Raw genomic sequence first — 16,672 nt, 5'->3', positions numbered from 1 at the left:
AGTAATTGCCGAGCAGCTGCTTCATAAGCCTTGCCTCACCCGGTGCATTGCAAAGCATTGGGTGTAGTAAGCATGCTGCCAATCGACTGTAGAGCAGTGGGTTAGATGAGATTTCATATAGTGAAACTTCATACAGTACGTGTCTGTGCTTCCTCTGAACATCTGATACCGAAAGTAACTAGCTTTGCATGTTCTCCCCTCAGTGACGGTGCATACACCATAAAGTAAAGTTGGTGGTGCCTACTCCCATGTTGCCCTGACAAGACTGTGCTTATTGTGGTTCATTCACTAATAGGAAAATAGGTGGTATTTCAGATATTTCCATTGGCCTGGTATTGTTCTAAGCAGACCAAGCTGAAAGCCGTCCATTTCTGGTCACCAAGAGATTTTTTTTGGTGCATCTCTAGATAAGAAGTCTCGAGCAAATCCACGTCCTTAAGACATAAAGTCTGTTTCAGCTTTCTGATGAGGCAAAGAACGTAGTGTACAAAGCTGATCAAAGGTTAACTGGCATCTGAGGAACAGTGGTGTTGTAAATCTATTTTCTGTGGGTGTTTTTGTTTCCAGCATACCTAAAAGTGCAATGTAAATCCTCTATATTTCTGCAGATGTGAGGACACCGAAGAAAGTAAACCTTAAAGTTATAGACCCTAGGGTAAACCAAATAAATATTTTTTTCACATATCTTACACTTTAACCCTATAAACTAAACACAGTAACAACTAGAAATATTTTTTTAGCCTTTTTGTTTAATCCGTTACCCTTTAAACATTGTTACCTTGTCTGCATTAGAGTTTTACAACAATGGTATGATTCAATTAAGAAATCATTTGATTTAGAAATAAGCAAGGCAGTAGTTTGGCTTAAACTGCTCTTAGTTTTACTTGTCACTGCTACAATCTTTCACCTCTCTACACATGTTTTAGTTTTTAATTGTTGACAGTAGCAGCTAATACGTTAGTGTTGTGCAATTTGTGTCTGAGTTTACATACTGTAAGTGTGTAAATTAAGATAACTACTCGTGCAAACAAGGTAACAGGATTTAAGGCATGAAAGAATTTCCTCATTTCTTACACACTGCCATGTTTTCTTCTAACCTACGGCCCCGCTAGTATCTACCCTTTCTGCGTTTTCCTACGTCTTTGTTCAAACGTTACACAATACATCCTTTCATCCACAGCCCTTTGCAGACATCACTGATACAGACGTGATAAGAACTGAAAATATAGTTTTCCCTCTTATCGCCAACACCTCCACTGTTGAGAGAGTGATGACTTCAAAGATTCGGGGATGTATTTTTAAGAAGTATTTGAACAGGATTGAAATATGATGGGGTGTTAGTTCACATTGTCCACCTATAGCAGCATTTGCGTTGCCTTGCCTGATTATAAGACAAAAACCTAACAATGTCAAAAGTCATTTGAAATAACTGTCAAATAAATGGTGGGACATCTAAATTTTTTTCTTTCCATGTGAGCGTTGCTTTTGCTGAACAACACCTTGCTTTGTCTGGATACATTTTCATGGCCATTCGGGTTGAAAACGCCGATTGGATGTTTGAAGGAAGATTTCCATCATGGATTTGGAAAAGATGTCTTAAGAGATCATAGTCCTCACATTAGTAGCAAACGCAAAGTTCACAATTAAAGTTCATACTGGGTTAGTGATTAAACCTATTCGTCCTTTTTCCAGTTTCATAGCTAAAGCTGTTTATAGACGTAATCAGTTCAGTGTTATTGTCTCCTTCAGTTTCCTAGAAATGTGAAAATATTTGTTTAAAGTTCGCATGTTAGAGTTGAAGTTTGGGGTCTACAGCAACGTGCTGCTGTTACAAGCAAATGTAATTGGTTGTTCAAGGGGTCTGGTTTCAGACTTACCCCGCCTCTTGCCCATGCCTGCTGGAGAAATGCACCACCACCCCTACCCCCACAATCCTGGATGGATGGATGGATGGATGGATGGATGGATGGATGGATGGATGGATGGATGGATGGATGGATGGATGGATGGATGGATGGATGGATGGATGGATGGATGGATGGATGGATGGATGGATGGATGGATGGATGGATGGATGGATGGATGGGTTCAGATGTTATTCATCCGGACTGTTCACTCTTGTTTGACTATACACTGGGCTATCAAAAATATATTTGCATATCAATAAATTAGAATATCGTTGAAAAGTTATTTCAGTAAAAAAAGAGACTCATATATTATACATATTTATCATAGAGTCCAGGTGTTTAGTTTAGTTTGATAACTATAGCTTACAGCCAATGACAAAACATTTTTTACTTACTTTTAGAAATGAAATTGTATGCAATGACAATATTTTGCCCTGCAAAATCATTTGGGAAGACTGCTGACTTGACAGTTTTTCAACAGCCATTGACACCCTTCACCGGGAGAGTAAGCTATAAAAAGGATTATTACTCAAGACCGTAACTCCATTTACAGAATGTCAAGGGTAAAAAGGGAAAGTTACACAAAAGGAGTGAGTGTTTTAGAAAAAAGGGCACAAACAACAGGAATAGCTCCACCCTTCAGAAAAATGTGAAGCAAAGCCCATTAAAAGATTTGGCACGATCTGACTGCTGCTGGAGAAAGTGCTTCTAGAGCCACCGCATGCAGAAGTTTCCAGGACATAGACTGCAGCTGTTACGTTCTGTCCTGCCCCTGGACCAGAGAAACTATTAGAAATGTCTCTGCTCGGCTAAAATATTAAGGACTGGCATGTTGCTTGTTGGTCCGAAGCCAAAAAAAAGGAAATTTAGCATTTTATTTAAAAATCCAGGCCCCAAAGTCAGTTTGAAGAGCTATGTCATCTTAATAGTGTTAGTCCATTAGATGACATAGCCATCTATCAGGAAATTTTAAACCGCTTTGTGTTTTCCTGTACTGACACGCTTTATGGAGATGATGTAAGCACATGTCGACACTGCCGAAAGTCTACCTGCTATAATGACCATGGAATCACTGTGCTTAATTAGCCAGACCTAAAAGCCCATGGAGAATCTATCGAGGATTGTCTAAAGGAACTTGAGAGACACTAGACTCAATAATCCAGATAAACTGAAGGCTCCTGTTAAACTAAAAAGCGTTTCCTTAACACCTCAGCAGTGCTACAGGCTGATTGTCTCCACGCCACCTACCATTGAGGCAGTAATTCAAGCTAAAGGGGCCCCGACCAAGTACCGCGTGCACATACTGCACAGTACACAGAAGTACTTTTCAGTATGCCAACATATCTGAGGAGCTGAATGTGTGCTTTCATTAGCTGTAAGCCATAATCATCAAATTTCATAGAAATAAATGTTTGAAATGTATCTTTGTGTGTAAAAAAAAATCTATATAACGTGTATTTGACTTTTTTGAACAAAATCAACTTTTCAATGATAGTCTAAATATTTAAGATGCACCTTCACTTGTGATTTGATGGGATATGGTTACTTAATTGTGTGGGTTTGGCGGCCGGGTTCCCATAGGTTGGGTTCATTTTATGCTCTGTGTGGATATTCTGGATTTCATGTTTCGTTTTGTTTTTGTGCGTAGTCAGTCTTTAGTATTTCTTTAGTTTGGCGAAGCAAGGTTCCTAACTAGCAGACTGTATCGATAACCTGACAGCATTTTCCATTTTTTTTACTGTTGTGGCTTGTAAAAGTTTTGAGCAGGTAATGGTCTTAACAGCAGGCAAAACCCAAACACACGTTCTTTTATTTTTGTGGATGATGAAGAAGGCCATGGTTTCGAAGGCAAACCATCACGCAACATTCAGTTCAGATTTCTCTCACCCTCCCACCATTTCCACCCTGACAGTTAATTGCCTTTGGCTGTGATAAAAATGATCATGCACACCATTATTCCTCCTTCTCTATCACTCTGCATTTGCATTTAATCCTTTCCACCTGCTGGAGGACTTCTCATACATCATAGGCATCCCAGCATTTCTAATTGTAATGCCCCTCCATCTCGTACCCTGTTTAAATCCTTCCACACGCCGCAAAGCTCTATCCTGTCTCCGTTGTTTCCCCGCATCCTATATATCACAGAACTTTGGTGTTCTCATTTTGTTTCATTTGTGGCCTTTGGTTTTCTTTTCTGGGTTGGTCATGTAAAGTGCATAACTTTGTTTTGTTTTCCAGTGTTTGTGTTGAGAATGGCCATGGTTCCTGACTCTCTTACCAGTCCAGCCTGTACGTTTCTCCAAAAAATGTTGAAACCTGAACAGAACAGAACTTGCACTTCTTCAGAGAAACACAATAGTGAGCGTGCATCAATGCGGATAAGCACATACAAATGTTAATTTGTAGTTTTCCTTGTATGTGCAAACAGTCACAAAAGTCAAGAGACATGTGCCTTCACGTTATTTATTCATTTATGTGTTGTTGTTGTTGTTTTTTTTTTTCTTTGTACAGTGTTTTACATGTGGACAGTGTGCTCATTTCTCTCTCATGAAGCCCACTGGTCAGACTTTGCAGTGCTGAAGCTTGCTCTGCTGCCTTCATCATGCACACACATCAGCAACAGAATCCGAACGTCCCTGCGCACGCTCTCCCAAACACACGAAGCGCTCGGAAGGCACCAGAGTGGGCTAAAGCATATAGTGAGTCTGGTTAGCAGGCTGCGTCTCATGGAGTGATGCTAACATTCTCTCCCATTGCTCTCTCTCTGCTCACCTTGCATGCCCCGCCCTGCTGCTCTGATCTGATTGGTCTAGAACTGACTGTGCGCCCAGGAGGGCAGGAGGACTGTGTAAGTGCGCATGGAGCTCATCCCCGCAGCCCGTTGGCTCCCTGTATGATCATTTTTTTCCCCCAGCCTGAGCGACCTTTGCTCCATTACATTTTGTAGTTTAAAAGTCACTCATAGCAAAGCTTAAAACACACGCAGTAGAGTGGCGGTCTCAAACTCAGATCGTCGAGGGCCGCTGTCCGGCAACTTTTACGTGAATCCCTTGCTCTCCGCACCTGAATCCAATGGCTAAACTGCCTCAATAGCATGCAGTCAAGCTCTGCAGAGCTCTGCTAGTCAGCTAATATTTTATTCAGGTATGTTGAAGCAGAGACATCCAAAGGTTGCAGGACACCGGCCCTCGATGACCGGCGTTTGAGACCACTGCAGTAGAGGGATAACTCTAGATACAATGCATGAATTTAGGTATATCCTCCTTGCTTCTGCCTGCTTCCACCAACACACACTTTCTTAGTTTTAGCTTCAAACTCCCATCTGTCCCTCTTTCTAATCATCATTCCTTCTATTTGACAAGTAGTAAACTAAAGACTAACCTTAAAGAGTGTTTTTACTGTTTTTCAAACAATGTTGAGGTGTATATGTTGTTTAGTACCTCTTGTTGGGCTCCTGATATCTTCTCCTGTAGAAGCATAAGATGCTTTTGGTACTCCTAAAGGCTACAGATGGTAAGACTGGATTGGTGGGTTGGTCGTCATATCAGGTCTGAGCTTCAAGTCCAACATAAACAGGCCTTGTTTAGTTTTTTTATAAAATGAGACAAAGCTTTGGGAAGCCTCATTGATGTCTTTATAGACTAAAATTCTTCATTGTCATTTTCACAATATGTACATTTTCTCAGATGAAAAGAGTCGTTAGCAATGTTCAAGACTAAGGAGAAATCAAGAAGTTCTAGTTAACCGTCTGCCTTCTGTTTCTGGACCTGTGAGAGTATGTGGTTTATGTATTTGATACAATAAACAAGGATTTATGTGCTTTCAGGTCAGAGCTATCCACAGTTTTCTTGTAAACCAGACTGCATCTCTTTGACATTGTAACTCTCAATTCTTGAATGCTTACATTAATTGTCACAGAACATTAATTCTGAGCAGCTGATTTTAAAACAGAGTCTAACTCGCTTATTCCTTATTCATTATGAAAAATGAATACAGCATATATTTAAATATAAAGGCTTACTGTCAGACTTTGAAACTATTTGTTTGAAGCTTGACTGATATTCGAGACTAAAACAGCTCTGTTGCAACTAGATTAGTGTTTTAACCTATAACCCTTAACCTGAAAACTTAATGTACTTTAAAGGGATTCCTTTCATATATTTATACAAAGTAGTGCACGATTGTGAAGTGGACAGAACGTACATGCTGATTACTGTTTTTTATTTTCTGTTTAATAAATCGACTTGTGAAAAATGTGCCATACATTTGTTATCAGCCCAAGTCGAGTAAATACGTTGTAAACCTCCTCACTTTTGGAGTACGCTTTTACTGACTTTGCAAGGTAAGAGGCTGAATTTGTTTCCCAATATCAGTCAGACTGGATGCAGAGAATCAGTCGAACAATGTAAACATCTGAATTGGATTTAGGGCTGGACTTTTACTGGGCCATTCAATCCAGCTGTGTGTTTAGGGCCGTTGCCCTGCCAGAATGTGAAGCTCTGCTCCTGTCTCAAGTATTTTGCAGCCTCTTACATGTTTTCTTCCACTACATTATCCTCGCTTCCTCCTAAAATAAACAAATGACATCCCCACAGCTTACTGCTGCCAGCACCATGTTTCAAAGTGGGCATGGTGGGGTCAGGATGTTGCGCATGTGTTGTGGTAGTTTTCTGTTCATATGTGTTTTGCTTGTAGGTCAAAACGTTCCCTGTTTGGTCTCTTTCAGACCGGAACGCTTTCTTCCACCTGTCAGTTTAGTCGAAGGGGGCTGTGTTGCCAGGTTTGCAGTGGTGCCATACTTGTTCTGTTTTGAGACGATGGATTAAACAGAGCTCCCTGAGATGTCCATTACTAAGAGATTGTTTTATAACCAATCCCTGTTTTTACAATCCTACAATTTCTGGTCTTCATGGTGCTGTTTGTTCACTGTTGTTCCCTAACAAACCTTTAAGGCCTTCAGTGAACAGCTGTGTCAAATTTATAACCTAATGCTGAATTTGATTAACTAATTAGCAGACTTCTGAAAGCCTTGGTTGCACAAAGGTACAAAGATTACATAGGAGTACTAGATCCAATGCAAATTCATGCCACATGTCCAGGTTTTTATTAGTAAAAAAAAAAAATGTTGAAAGCCATCCTTTTCCCTCCACTTCTCAAATATGTGCTGCTTTATCTTGGTCCATAACATAACTGCACAAAATTAGGAAAAGCATGTAATACGTGAAATAATAGTGAATATTGCGAAAGAAGGATATTACTTGCGAAAACAAATGAAACAAAAAGTATTAATGTCATTCTGCTTTGGGTTCATAGCAGATCCAGACACCAGATAATGCGTAGTCAATCCATCTACTGTGAAGGGGGAAAAAAAATCCATTACTTCCATCTCAGCAACATAGTTTTATCGATAAATGTACTTCTGGCTGCTGTTTTGGTGGTAAAAAAAAAAAGGTTTTTAGTTTTAAACAACCTCTTTACCTTCTAACTTTTTATGCTGCATTAAACAAGTGTCACCAAACATATTACAGACAGAGAGCCTGAATGCTTGGTGATTAAATATTTAGTTAGCAGTTGTCGCGCTCCAGGCAGATTTTTATGGTATGCACATTGCGATAACAATACATTTGTGATATATTGTGCAGTCTGAGACTATGACATAAAATCCCAGGAAATACGTTGAAGTTTGTGCTTGACAAAATATGAAAATGGCAATGGGGAATATATACTTTTGCAAGGATATGTAAACCCCAAAGTTTGGTCTCTTTCTGTTAAAATGTTTTTTTAAGTTTTCAACTGTGTGTGTTATTTGACCATTTTAAAACTCTGTGTCTCTGACAGACTTTTTAGCAGCCTAGGCGAGCTACACACCCTTTCCCAGAGAAGCTACGGAACCACATACACCATCCGCCCTGGCAGCCGTTACCCCGTCACCAGACGCACCCCCAGCCCAGGTTCATGCTCGCCTGATCGGGGTGACCCCCTTGGACGATTCTCAGGCTTCGGCCTGCCATCCTCACCGACTACGCCGCCGCAAACCATCCTCAAGTCCTCTAGCCTCAGCCTTCCGCAGGAGCCCAAAGAGGTCCGCTTTGTGATGAGGAGCTCCAGCGCCCGCTCCCGCTCCCCGTCGCCTTCGCACTCCCCTGGCTTAGGCTCGCCGCTTTTAGCCCTTCGACCCTTCCACCAGAAACCCCTCCACCTTTGGAACAAGTACGACGTCGGCGACTGGCTCGAGAGCATCAACCTGGGGGAGCACAGAGCCGGCTTCCAGGAACACGAGATCGAAGGCTCCCACCTCCCAGCTCTAACCAAGGATGACTTTGCAGAGCTGGGAGTGACGCGGGTCGGACACCGTATGAACATCGAGCGAGCACTTAAACTGCTGCTAGAGAGCTGACCCTTGCCCTGAGAAAGAGCAACGGATGGACGACATGCATATTGAATTTAGGTAGAGGAGAACTGGCGGACCAGTGAACGCTGCTCCTCTTTTACTCCAGCGGCTTTTATGTTCAGTATTAAAATGTTCACCTCTGGTTCCTAATGACACTTTCTGTTCCGCGTTAACAGCCTGCACCTGGCAATGCACTGATGAGGAGGAGGCAATACTCATACGATGTACATTCATCCACTTTTGCTTAGCCCTTACTTATGTCACAGCCCCACCTTCTTGCCTGGAGCTAATCAGAGCAGACATCCCGAAGAGGGTATCTGGCCTTTTTTTTTTTTTTTTTTTTTCGCTAAGGAGAATCACCGGAGCTTCAATTAGGTCATTTGATTTGAGAAAAAGTCCAGTTGTTTCCTTAGTAACACCCACATGTTCTCACTGCACCCTCTCTACCTCTCTCCCCTCTCGTACTAGGCCTCTGAAAGCCTTTGGCAGTTTGAGTAAAGGAGGAGGAGGAAGGATTCTCGTTCCAAACCGAAAACTCAGTTGCCTTTCAAAAATGTTTCTACTGAAATCAACTCTGACGAACACAGTGCTATGGAAGTAGTGCTAACACAGCTCTGAGAAGTTGTGTCTTCTGAATACCTGCTATCGTTTTTAAACCGAAGACTTTTGAGTCCAGAGGCGGAGCCCCGCAGGAGGAGGACCCCCACGCCCACCCCCTCCTCTGCCCTGGTACCAAGACTGTGCAATCTATAATATTTGGAGAATGTTTAACCAACACTCGTGGCTTTTTTCATAATTAATTTTCTGATTTTTTCCAAAGGGAATATTATATATATTACTATTATATGGCATAATATGATATATATGTATCTAAATATAGCTTTCCGATGAAAAGACAATGTCGCAAAGAAAAAAAATGTAGTAGATGACTCTGCAGCTGTTTTTGGTTTTAGAATAGAAGACAGAAAGAAGTCTTTAAATCTATTCCACCGATAGTTTACTCATTTCTACAAGTTATATATATACATATATAAATATATATATATATTTGAAAGAAAACAAGATATAAATACAGAAAAATTAATTTTTTTATCATACATATAGAAATCTCCGTATGGTCACCCTTTCTTGAAGCGTAGCATGACGAGTTGCATAATGTTCTGGACAGTTTGTTGTGCGTTTTTATTTTGTTTACGGTCTTCCGTCACACTAAAGGGCATCCCGTAATGTGAGGCTAAGACCCCAGCTCAGACCCATCCCTACTGCTTCAGTCTCAGATTTTAATGACACATTGTCAGAGGGGGCTAACGAGACAGATAATGGGGGAGAATTAGTTATTCCTTCCTGTAGAAAGTTTGTATTTTTTTTTTTCTTTTAAGGATTTAAATAATTGTAGTACACAACGAAGGAGATATTCATGAATAAGCATGGGCTGGAAAGAGATTCTGCAGGTATGACAATCTTGCTTAAAAAAGATGGTTTCCGTTTTCTCTCAGAAGTTGAAATCTTCAGACTTGAACTTGGTATTGTTATCAAAAGATGGAATATGAATTGGGAAAAAATCTGAGGTTTTTCAACAACCGCGTCCTGACAAGCCAAAATAGCTGCCACCGTTCCTTTGAAATTGTAAAATTTGTATCCAGTGAAATCTTTTGACACATACGCACAACCTCCATTAGCGAACACATGACTCTCACCTGCTTCAGTTTGCAGAATAGCTTTTCCCTCTTAGAAGTTTCCAGAAAAAGTAAAAATCAATGTTCTTTAAAAATGCTTTTGGCTGCTGGAGTTCCTATTTATCTGTTTTACCAAGCAAACGGTTGATGCCACAAATTCTTCTGAGCCACCAGTTCAAGCACCATGGATAATGATCGCTACAGTGGTACTAGCTGACAACAGCGTTATTTAAGCCATTGCTTTAATTTTGGTGCATACACTACCTCTCAAACGTTTGGAGTCACTTATAAATGTCCTAATATTTCCAATAAAAGCACCATTTTCTTCAATTAAGATAACATAAAATGAATCAGAATCAGTCTAGACGTTGTCAATGGTACGCTGTCTGTAATGGGGTGGCCAGCTCAGTCACCAGATCTCAACCATGTTGAGGTGTTGAGGGAACAGCTTGACCGTATGGTGCGTAAGAAGTGCCAATCAGGTCAGTCCAACTTATGGGAGGAGCTTAAGGAAGCATGGGGGGGAATTTCCTTAGCAAACAGTTGGAAAACCAAAAGTCTGCGAGGCCGTATTTCCTGCAAATGGGGGATTGTTTGGTGAAAGCAAAGTTTGAAGGATAAAATTATTATATCAAGTACAAATCATTATTCCTCACCTTTGTATTTTGTATTCATTTTGCAACTCATTTGATTAATAACATGTTAGGTTTCTTGGAAAAACAGGATGACCCCGAAGCAGATTTGAGCAAAACTACCTGCTAAATTAAGCATTTTTCAAGTCGCAGCATGACTGTCTGGGTTGCTCCCAACTAGAAATGTTTTCAAATAGCCAAATTGGTCTTTCTTGTAGCAACAGGTGGAGGAGGGGCAGCACCGTGCTCATCTTTATTCCATGCAGCTTGAGAAAATTCAGATACTTTGTCTGGCATCTAATCGAAATAACTTTTTCTCCCATCAGAACGGAATGATATGAGAAAGCATTTAGAAAACTTTGGTATGCCATCGTAGCACTAACCGGCCCATGCCTATTGTGATGCAAAAAAAAGTGAACGATATTCCTGGAGGTCATGAAAAAACGCCACATAGCATAAATCCTTACCAGACAGGTCTATAATTCTTTCAGCAGTGGGGATGGGTAAGCTAGTGAAAGGTCTTAAAGAAAATTCAGTATTTTACAACCTGAACGTGCAGCTGCTTTCCTTTAAGGTATAACAATATCTTAGTGAGTGAAATATTATCAACCAGAACTATAAAAATAAACCCAGGTTGTAAAACGGAGGGAGGAGAAGAAAAAAAAGAAGCTGAATTTTCTTTCAACAATACCAATCTGTAATTGTACTCATGAGCAGCTTCTGCTGGCAGTGAGAACCAGTGAGTTTTATTCATGCTACAAAAAGAAGAAAAAATAATTTTCCGCATTCTAGCTGTTTTTTCTGACAGAATGCCAGGAAGTGTCTGTTGCCACTAAAAACCTGCTCATCAGAAGCATTCAGCCAAGGCACTTTCACTTGGCAAAAAAAAAACTTGTGTGCACCTTTCCTTTTCACCCCTCTATCCGTTCCGAAAAGCAGGCGGTGAATAAAATCAGTATCTAGGAATTGTAGGAATAGCACTCACTGCCTCACTGTGACCTCGCTCTTTATTTTCCTTCAAACTCCAGTGTTACGTCCTCCTTCTGTTGCTGACTTTTGTTACCTTCGGCCACTGTGGGTAGATTTTGTAGCGTGTGGAACATGATATTTTACTCATTTGAATTTTAGAGTGGCGGGGAGAAAGAGGATAAAAAAAATAATCTCCTGTCCATTCTGGACATACCTACACTTGTAAAAAAAAAAAAGGAAAAAAAAAAAAAAAAAGAAATGAACACACTACAAATATTTGGTTTTTTAAATCACAAGCAATGTATATATAATAGATTTCATATAAATTTTTTGAAAAGTATATAGATCTATATATGAATGTTTGGCATATATGCATAGTTAACCACCTGTGGGAAAGGTGAGCAGATTTTATTCTTTCTATGAACTCTTGAACTTTTGAACTCTGAACTATGAACTAGGGGATGATTTGCACAAAAACAAGGTGACAAGGTGCTAACATAAAAGCCACCCATCGTCCAAGCGCATGAGTGCATCTGGATTCCCCCGAATCTCTCTGTGTGCTTGTTCCTCTTCACCGTGCGCGTGTGAATGCGTGTGCACGTGTGCCGACTGCTTGTTTCCTTTCACGTCTGCGTATTTGTTTGGGAGTGAGATGCGGAGAATGCATGCGACCTTGAGAGTGCGGTTAATTGTTGGGGTTTACATCTTTGGCGTTAGTCCACTATAGCCTTACTGTACCATCAGAGATTGCCGGCTGTGGCTGTGTCACACAATTACACTCGCGTGCACACACACACATACACACATACATACACACACACACACACACACACACACACAAGCAATCACACACATGCACACACATAAAAAAGGAATGCACACATTCATCTTTAACACTGAAGCTCATTGTTGTGTATTGTGCTTTTGTGCAGAGTTATGTCTTCAAAAAGTGGACTGTTTCTGCCCAAGAGGGAGAGACAGACAGAGAGAGATAAGCAAAACACTGTCAAATTTTCTACGCCCGAGTCGAGACAAAACGATCTCACCTTGTAACTGCGTAGGTGTGACTCCTTATGCAGTGTCACTAATTCTGTACAGCCTTGCCCGAATGGCGTTTCCACTCCGCTGCACTCTGTCTGGCAGCTCTCCTTTTTCCTTTTTCAGACTTTCAGCTTCTGAGTTTTCAATATGCTATATGCGATGATCCAGTGAGGAACAAACAAACACAAAAAATGTGCCAAAAAGTAACTTAACTGTACATTTGTTTTTTTGTTTTTTTGCTTTAGGACTATCTTAGTTACAGCGTTCTTAAGCTGTTGTGTATTATGACAATATGGTGCCATCTCCTGGTAATCTTGAGAACTGACATTTTATTGATCCTTTGGTATTTTCCTGTAGGTGGAATAACGTGCATCTCAGTAAATAATTGAAAGGTTTCTTAATTTCTGTCATCAGTGAAACTCACGTTTCTAATAGATTTATTACACGCACACACGTCTAAATTTCGATTGTTCTGTAAAATGTGATGATTGTGGCTTGCAGCTTAAAGAAAATCCCAAATTCAGTTGATCAGAAAATCGACTTCATACATAGGATCAAACAAAACAGAACTTTTAAAACAGAAACGATAGCCTGCAGGACAGTATATGCACCCAACACCTGGTCTGGCCTCCTTTTGCTTTTTGCATGAATCATTTTTGCACCAATGTTGTGAGGCATGGAGGTGATCAGCCCATGGTTCGGATGAATTTTAAAAGGGCTTTAATAGTGGACTTCAGCCCGCTGTCATGGTTGGCTCTGCTGTTTCCCATCCTCCTCGTGATAACAACTCTTAGTCATTATGTTATTTTTGAAGTCGAGTACAGTGATGGTCATTAAACTGGGTGTTGGCACTTCTGGATTTGGATCTGGATAGGTATGGAGTCCTGTTAGTGAATTGAATCAACATCTCTGGAAAGCTTGTCAGCAGAGGGGAGCATGAAATATCACCAGTTTCTTGGTAGACGTTGGCTTTTGACTTGATAAAACCTCGATTACCAACACCTAAAATAACACGGCTCTCTAAATCATGCTCGACCTCAAGCTTTAATTCTCTGCCTCCCCACTCTTCTTCCAGACACATTATTTTCCTTTTTATGATCACCAAATGAAATGGAGAATTTACTTTCATCTGAAGAAATGACCCTGGGCCACCGGGCAGGAGTCCAGTATTTTTTTCTCCCTAGCTCAGTTAATTAAGATGCTTCTGAGGTTGTCTCAGGATCAGGAGTGGCTTAAACGCAAGCTATGCGATATATATTTCTGCCATGGCCTGAATACGTCTCTGTGTCCACCCCTTGTAAATTTCCCAAAACTTTAATCAACTTTAATTCACAGTCCTCTCAAGGCTGCCTTCAAACCTGCTACTTGTACACCCCTTTTTTGCCATACATTTTTCTTCCACTAAACTTTCGATGTATCTGCTTGCATTCAGCACTCTGAACGAGCAACTTCTTTAGCAGTGATGTCAATGACTGCCTACTGGACAATTGTCTGCAGTCTTACCGAGGATTGTGTAGGTCATAACGTAACATCACTGCATCAAAAATCTTTTTTTTAATAGCTCTCAAATTATTTTCTACTGTGTGTGTAATGTGAATCTATATAATAACTGAGTTTCACTTTTTGAGCTCAATTACTAAACTTTCCAATTATAACATTTAAGGAGATGCACCTGTATTCGTTTTTTTTTTTTTCACAAAGACACAGGCTTTATAGATGTCATATTAATTTATGTATGTATAAACATATATACAGCCTGCGTGTTTCCACTTTAACGTTTGTCTTTAGATTTTCGAGTCATGGCGACACAGTCACTTGATTCGAATGCTAAAGAGTTACTGTTCCCAGAAAACGTCTGATCTCGGACACAGGCTGGCCTGATCAGACGAAGGGTTGAGCCGGGTTTTTGTGGAGGTTTGCTGCGAATGAACAAAAAAAAAAAAAAAGACGTTCAAGTAAGCAGCGAGTTACAGACGGACACATCATTAGGTCAAGTTCTGCGAAGTTGTTCTCTTCATATTTCTTAATCAACAAAGCACAATCTACACGGTTTAGGAGAAGCGGTGTGGCTTTTCCTAACGACTCCCTGGTACCCGTCGACAGACCGGGAACCAGTGATCTTATCATCAGAGGTTTTTGTTTCTTTCATTGTTGGTTTTACTCCTTGTTTGCACTGTGAAGTTTAGAGCGGTGGATGTATCACTGCAACGCCTCGGCCTTGTCTCGCACGAGAACGTCCCCCTTCTCGGCCTCTAATCACCAGGAAACTCATCCGCGACTTCTCTCCCCCTGGACGTGATTATCAGACGCATAAAAGCCTACGCTGACAACCCAAGCTAATCAGAAGCTACCTAGTTTTCTCCACGTAAACAAAAGCAGGGGCGATGGTGAAGGCTGAGGCAAGATCTGAGACGTTGCGCTGGATAGCTCCACCACAGAGATATATGTTTGTTATATTATGTAATAAATTTATAATTAAAACATGAAGTGGCATATTTTTTTGTTCCAGTTTTAGTGTCTCATTAGTGGAAATGATTCCGTCATGGCTTTGGCTCACAAAACGCTTAAATATGCTGTTCTGTCTTCAACATAATCACTATTATAGAAGTGTCCTGGTAACAGGTAACGAATGAGAAAAGAAACGGCCAAACTAAGGCCATAACCCTCGGTTTATTATAACCAGTGGTTGTTAATCAAATATCTGATGATCTACGGAGAAAATGGTGTTTCTGTGAATAATTCAGCAGTAATGCTACATGTGCAGACCAACTTTTACACTCATAACCATGAGTATATTAATTTAGGGGTTTTAAAGAGGCGCTTGAAAGTTAGAACATAATGTGATCATACATTAAACAGCTTCAATGATTTTTTTTAACACTATAATGGGGTGCATAAATCTAAATGATGTGATTATTTTTTTTCTTTAATCCAAATCAAATGTATACTCACACCCTGACCTTAGCACACACACAAGTTGCAGACAAACCCAACGCATTCTTTTAACCAAGAGCAAGATCAGGGCATAGTTCTGGCACAACAATCCCAAATACAAACCAAAACTGCTTTTAAGATGTAAAACTAACATTAGGCCTCCCTAAAGCTCTGATATCAAGAAGGCTAAAAGGTTCTAAACTAACCGCCTGGTTCATGCCAGGAAACCAATCGATGAAAATGCGCTCCAATTCTGCCAAAGGAGCGAGGTTAAAGATCAAGCCAGAATTATGCCAGCAGCTTGTTGGAGTAAGAAAGGATGCACATGGTTTAGGTGGAACTTGCTCACAAATTTTAAGCTGTACTTTGAAAACAGTCTCTTCCCCATAGAGACTGTTTGTGTGAATGTGTGTGTGAATGGGTGAATGACTGTATCGTAAAGCACTTTGGGGTCATTGGACTTGCTCCAGCGTTATACAAGTACAGGCCACTTACCATTTAGATTTTTTTGGTCATAGTTCATTGATTCAGATAATTAGACGAAGAGAACCAGAGTAAATAAAAATCGAAATGTGGTTTTTAGCTTTCCACAGCAACCTAGTCAAAAAGTAATAGCTCCCTTAGTAGATCACAAAATAACTTATTCATTATTTTTGGAACACTGACATAATAGAGAAAACTTGAGAAGCCGGCCTGCCCAAAATTACTCCAAGAATGCACTGACTTCCCATCCAGGAGGTCATAAAAGAATCCAGAACATCTGGACCACTGTGGGCCTCACTTCCCTCAGTTAAGCTTGATATTCATGGTTCAGTTTAACATTAGAGACTGGGCAGAAGTGGCTTTCTTGAAAGAGCTGCAAAGCAAAGACAAAAAAAAAAAAAAAGCTTTCTGAGCCTAAAGAACACAAAGGCCAGTCCACCATTTGCCACAAATCATTCTGCTGATCCCCAACACTTTTAGGAAAACTGAACTGGTGGGAAACAAGTGAAACTTTATGGGAGCAGTGGATCCCATAACATCTACAATAAGACTAATACAGCTTTTAAAAAAATATCATACTGACACAGAGTTGGTAGTTTGATGGTCTGGAACTGCAAAGCTGCATCAGGACCTTGATAA

The 16,672-nt window shown here is 40.4% G+C and overlaps 1 protein-coding gene across 3 annotated transcripts in view; it reads left to right on the top strand.

Annotated features, from left to right (window-relative positions):
* LOC105920428 (SH3 and multiple ankyrin repeat domains protein 3) overlaps positions 1 to 15,097 on the top strand; it is a 51,884-nt gene extending 36,787 nt beyond the window's left edge. For all 3 annotated transcript variants that reach the window (XM_036150703.1, XM_021312592.2, XM_036150707.1), the window contains one exon: positions 7,746 to 15,097. In XM_036150703.1, the coding sequence (XP_036006596.1) occupies positions 7,746 to 8,304 (559 nt within the window). In that variant the 3' untranslated portion in view covers positions 8,305 to 15,097. The remainder of the gene's footprint in view (positions 1 to 7,745) is intronic.
* Positions 15,098 to 16,672: the final 1,575 nt, after the last annotated feature.

This window comes from Fundulus heteroclitus, chromosome 2 (genome assembly GCF_011125445.2).
Source record: "Fundulus heteroclitus isolate FHET01 chromosome 2, MU-UCD_Fhet_4.1, whole genome shotgun sequence".
Lineage (NCBI taxonomy): Eukaryota > Metazoa > Chordata > Actinopteri > Cyprinodontiformes > Fundulidae > Fundulus > Fundulus heteroclitus.
Note: the sequence above shows the minus strand (reverse complement) of the source record. Positions and strands in the feature narration are given on the sequence as shown.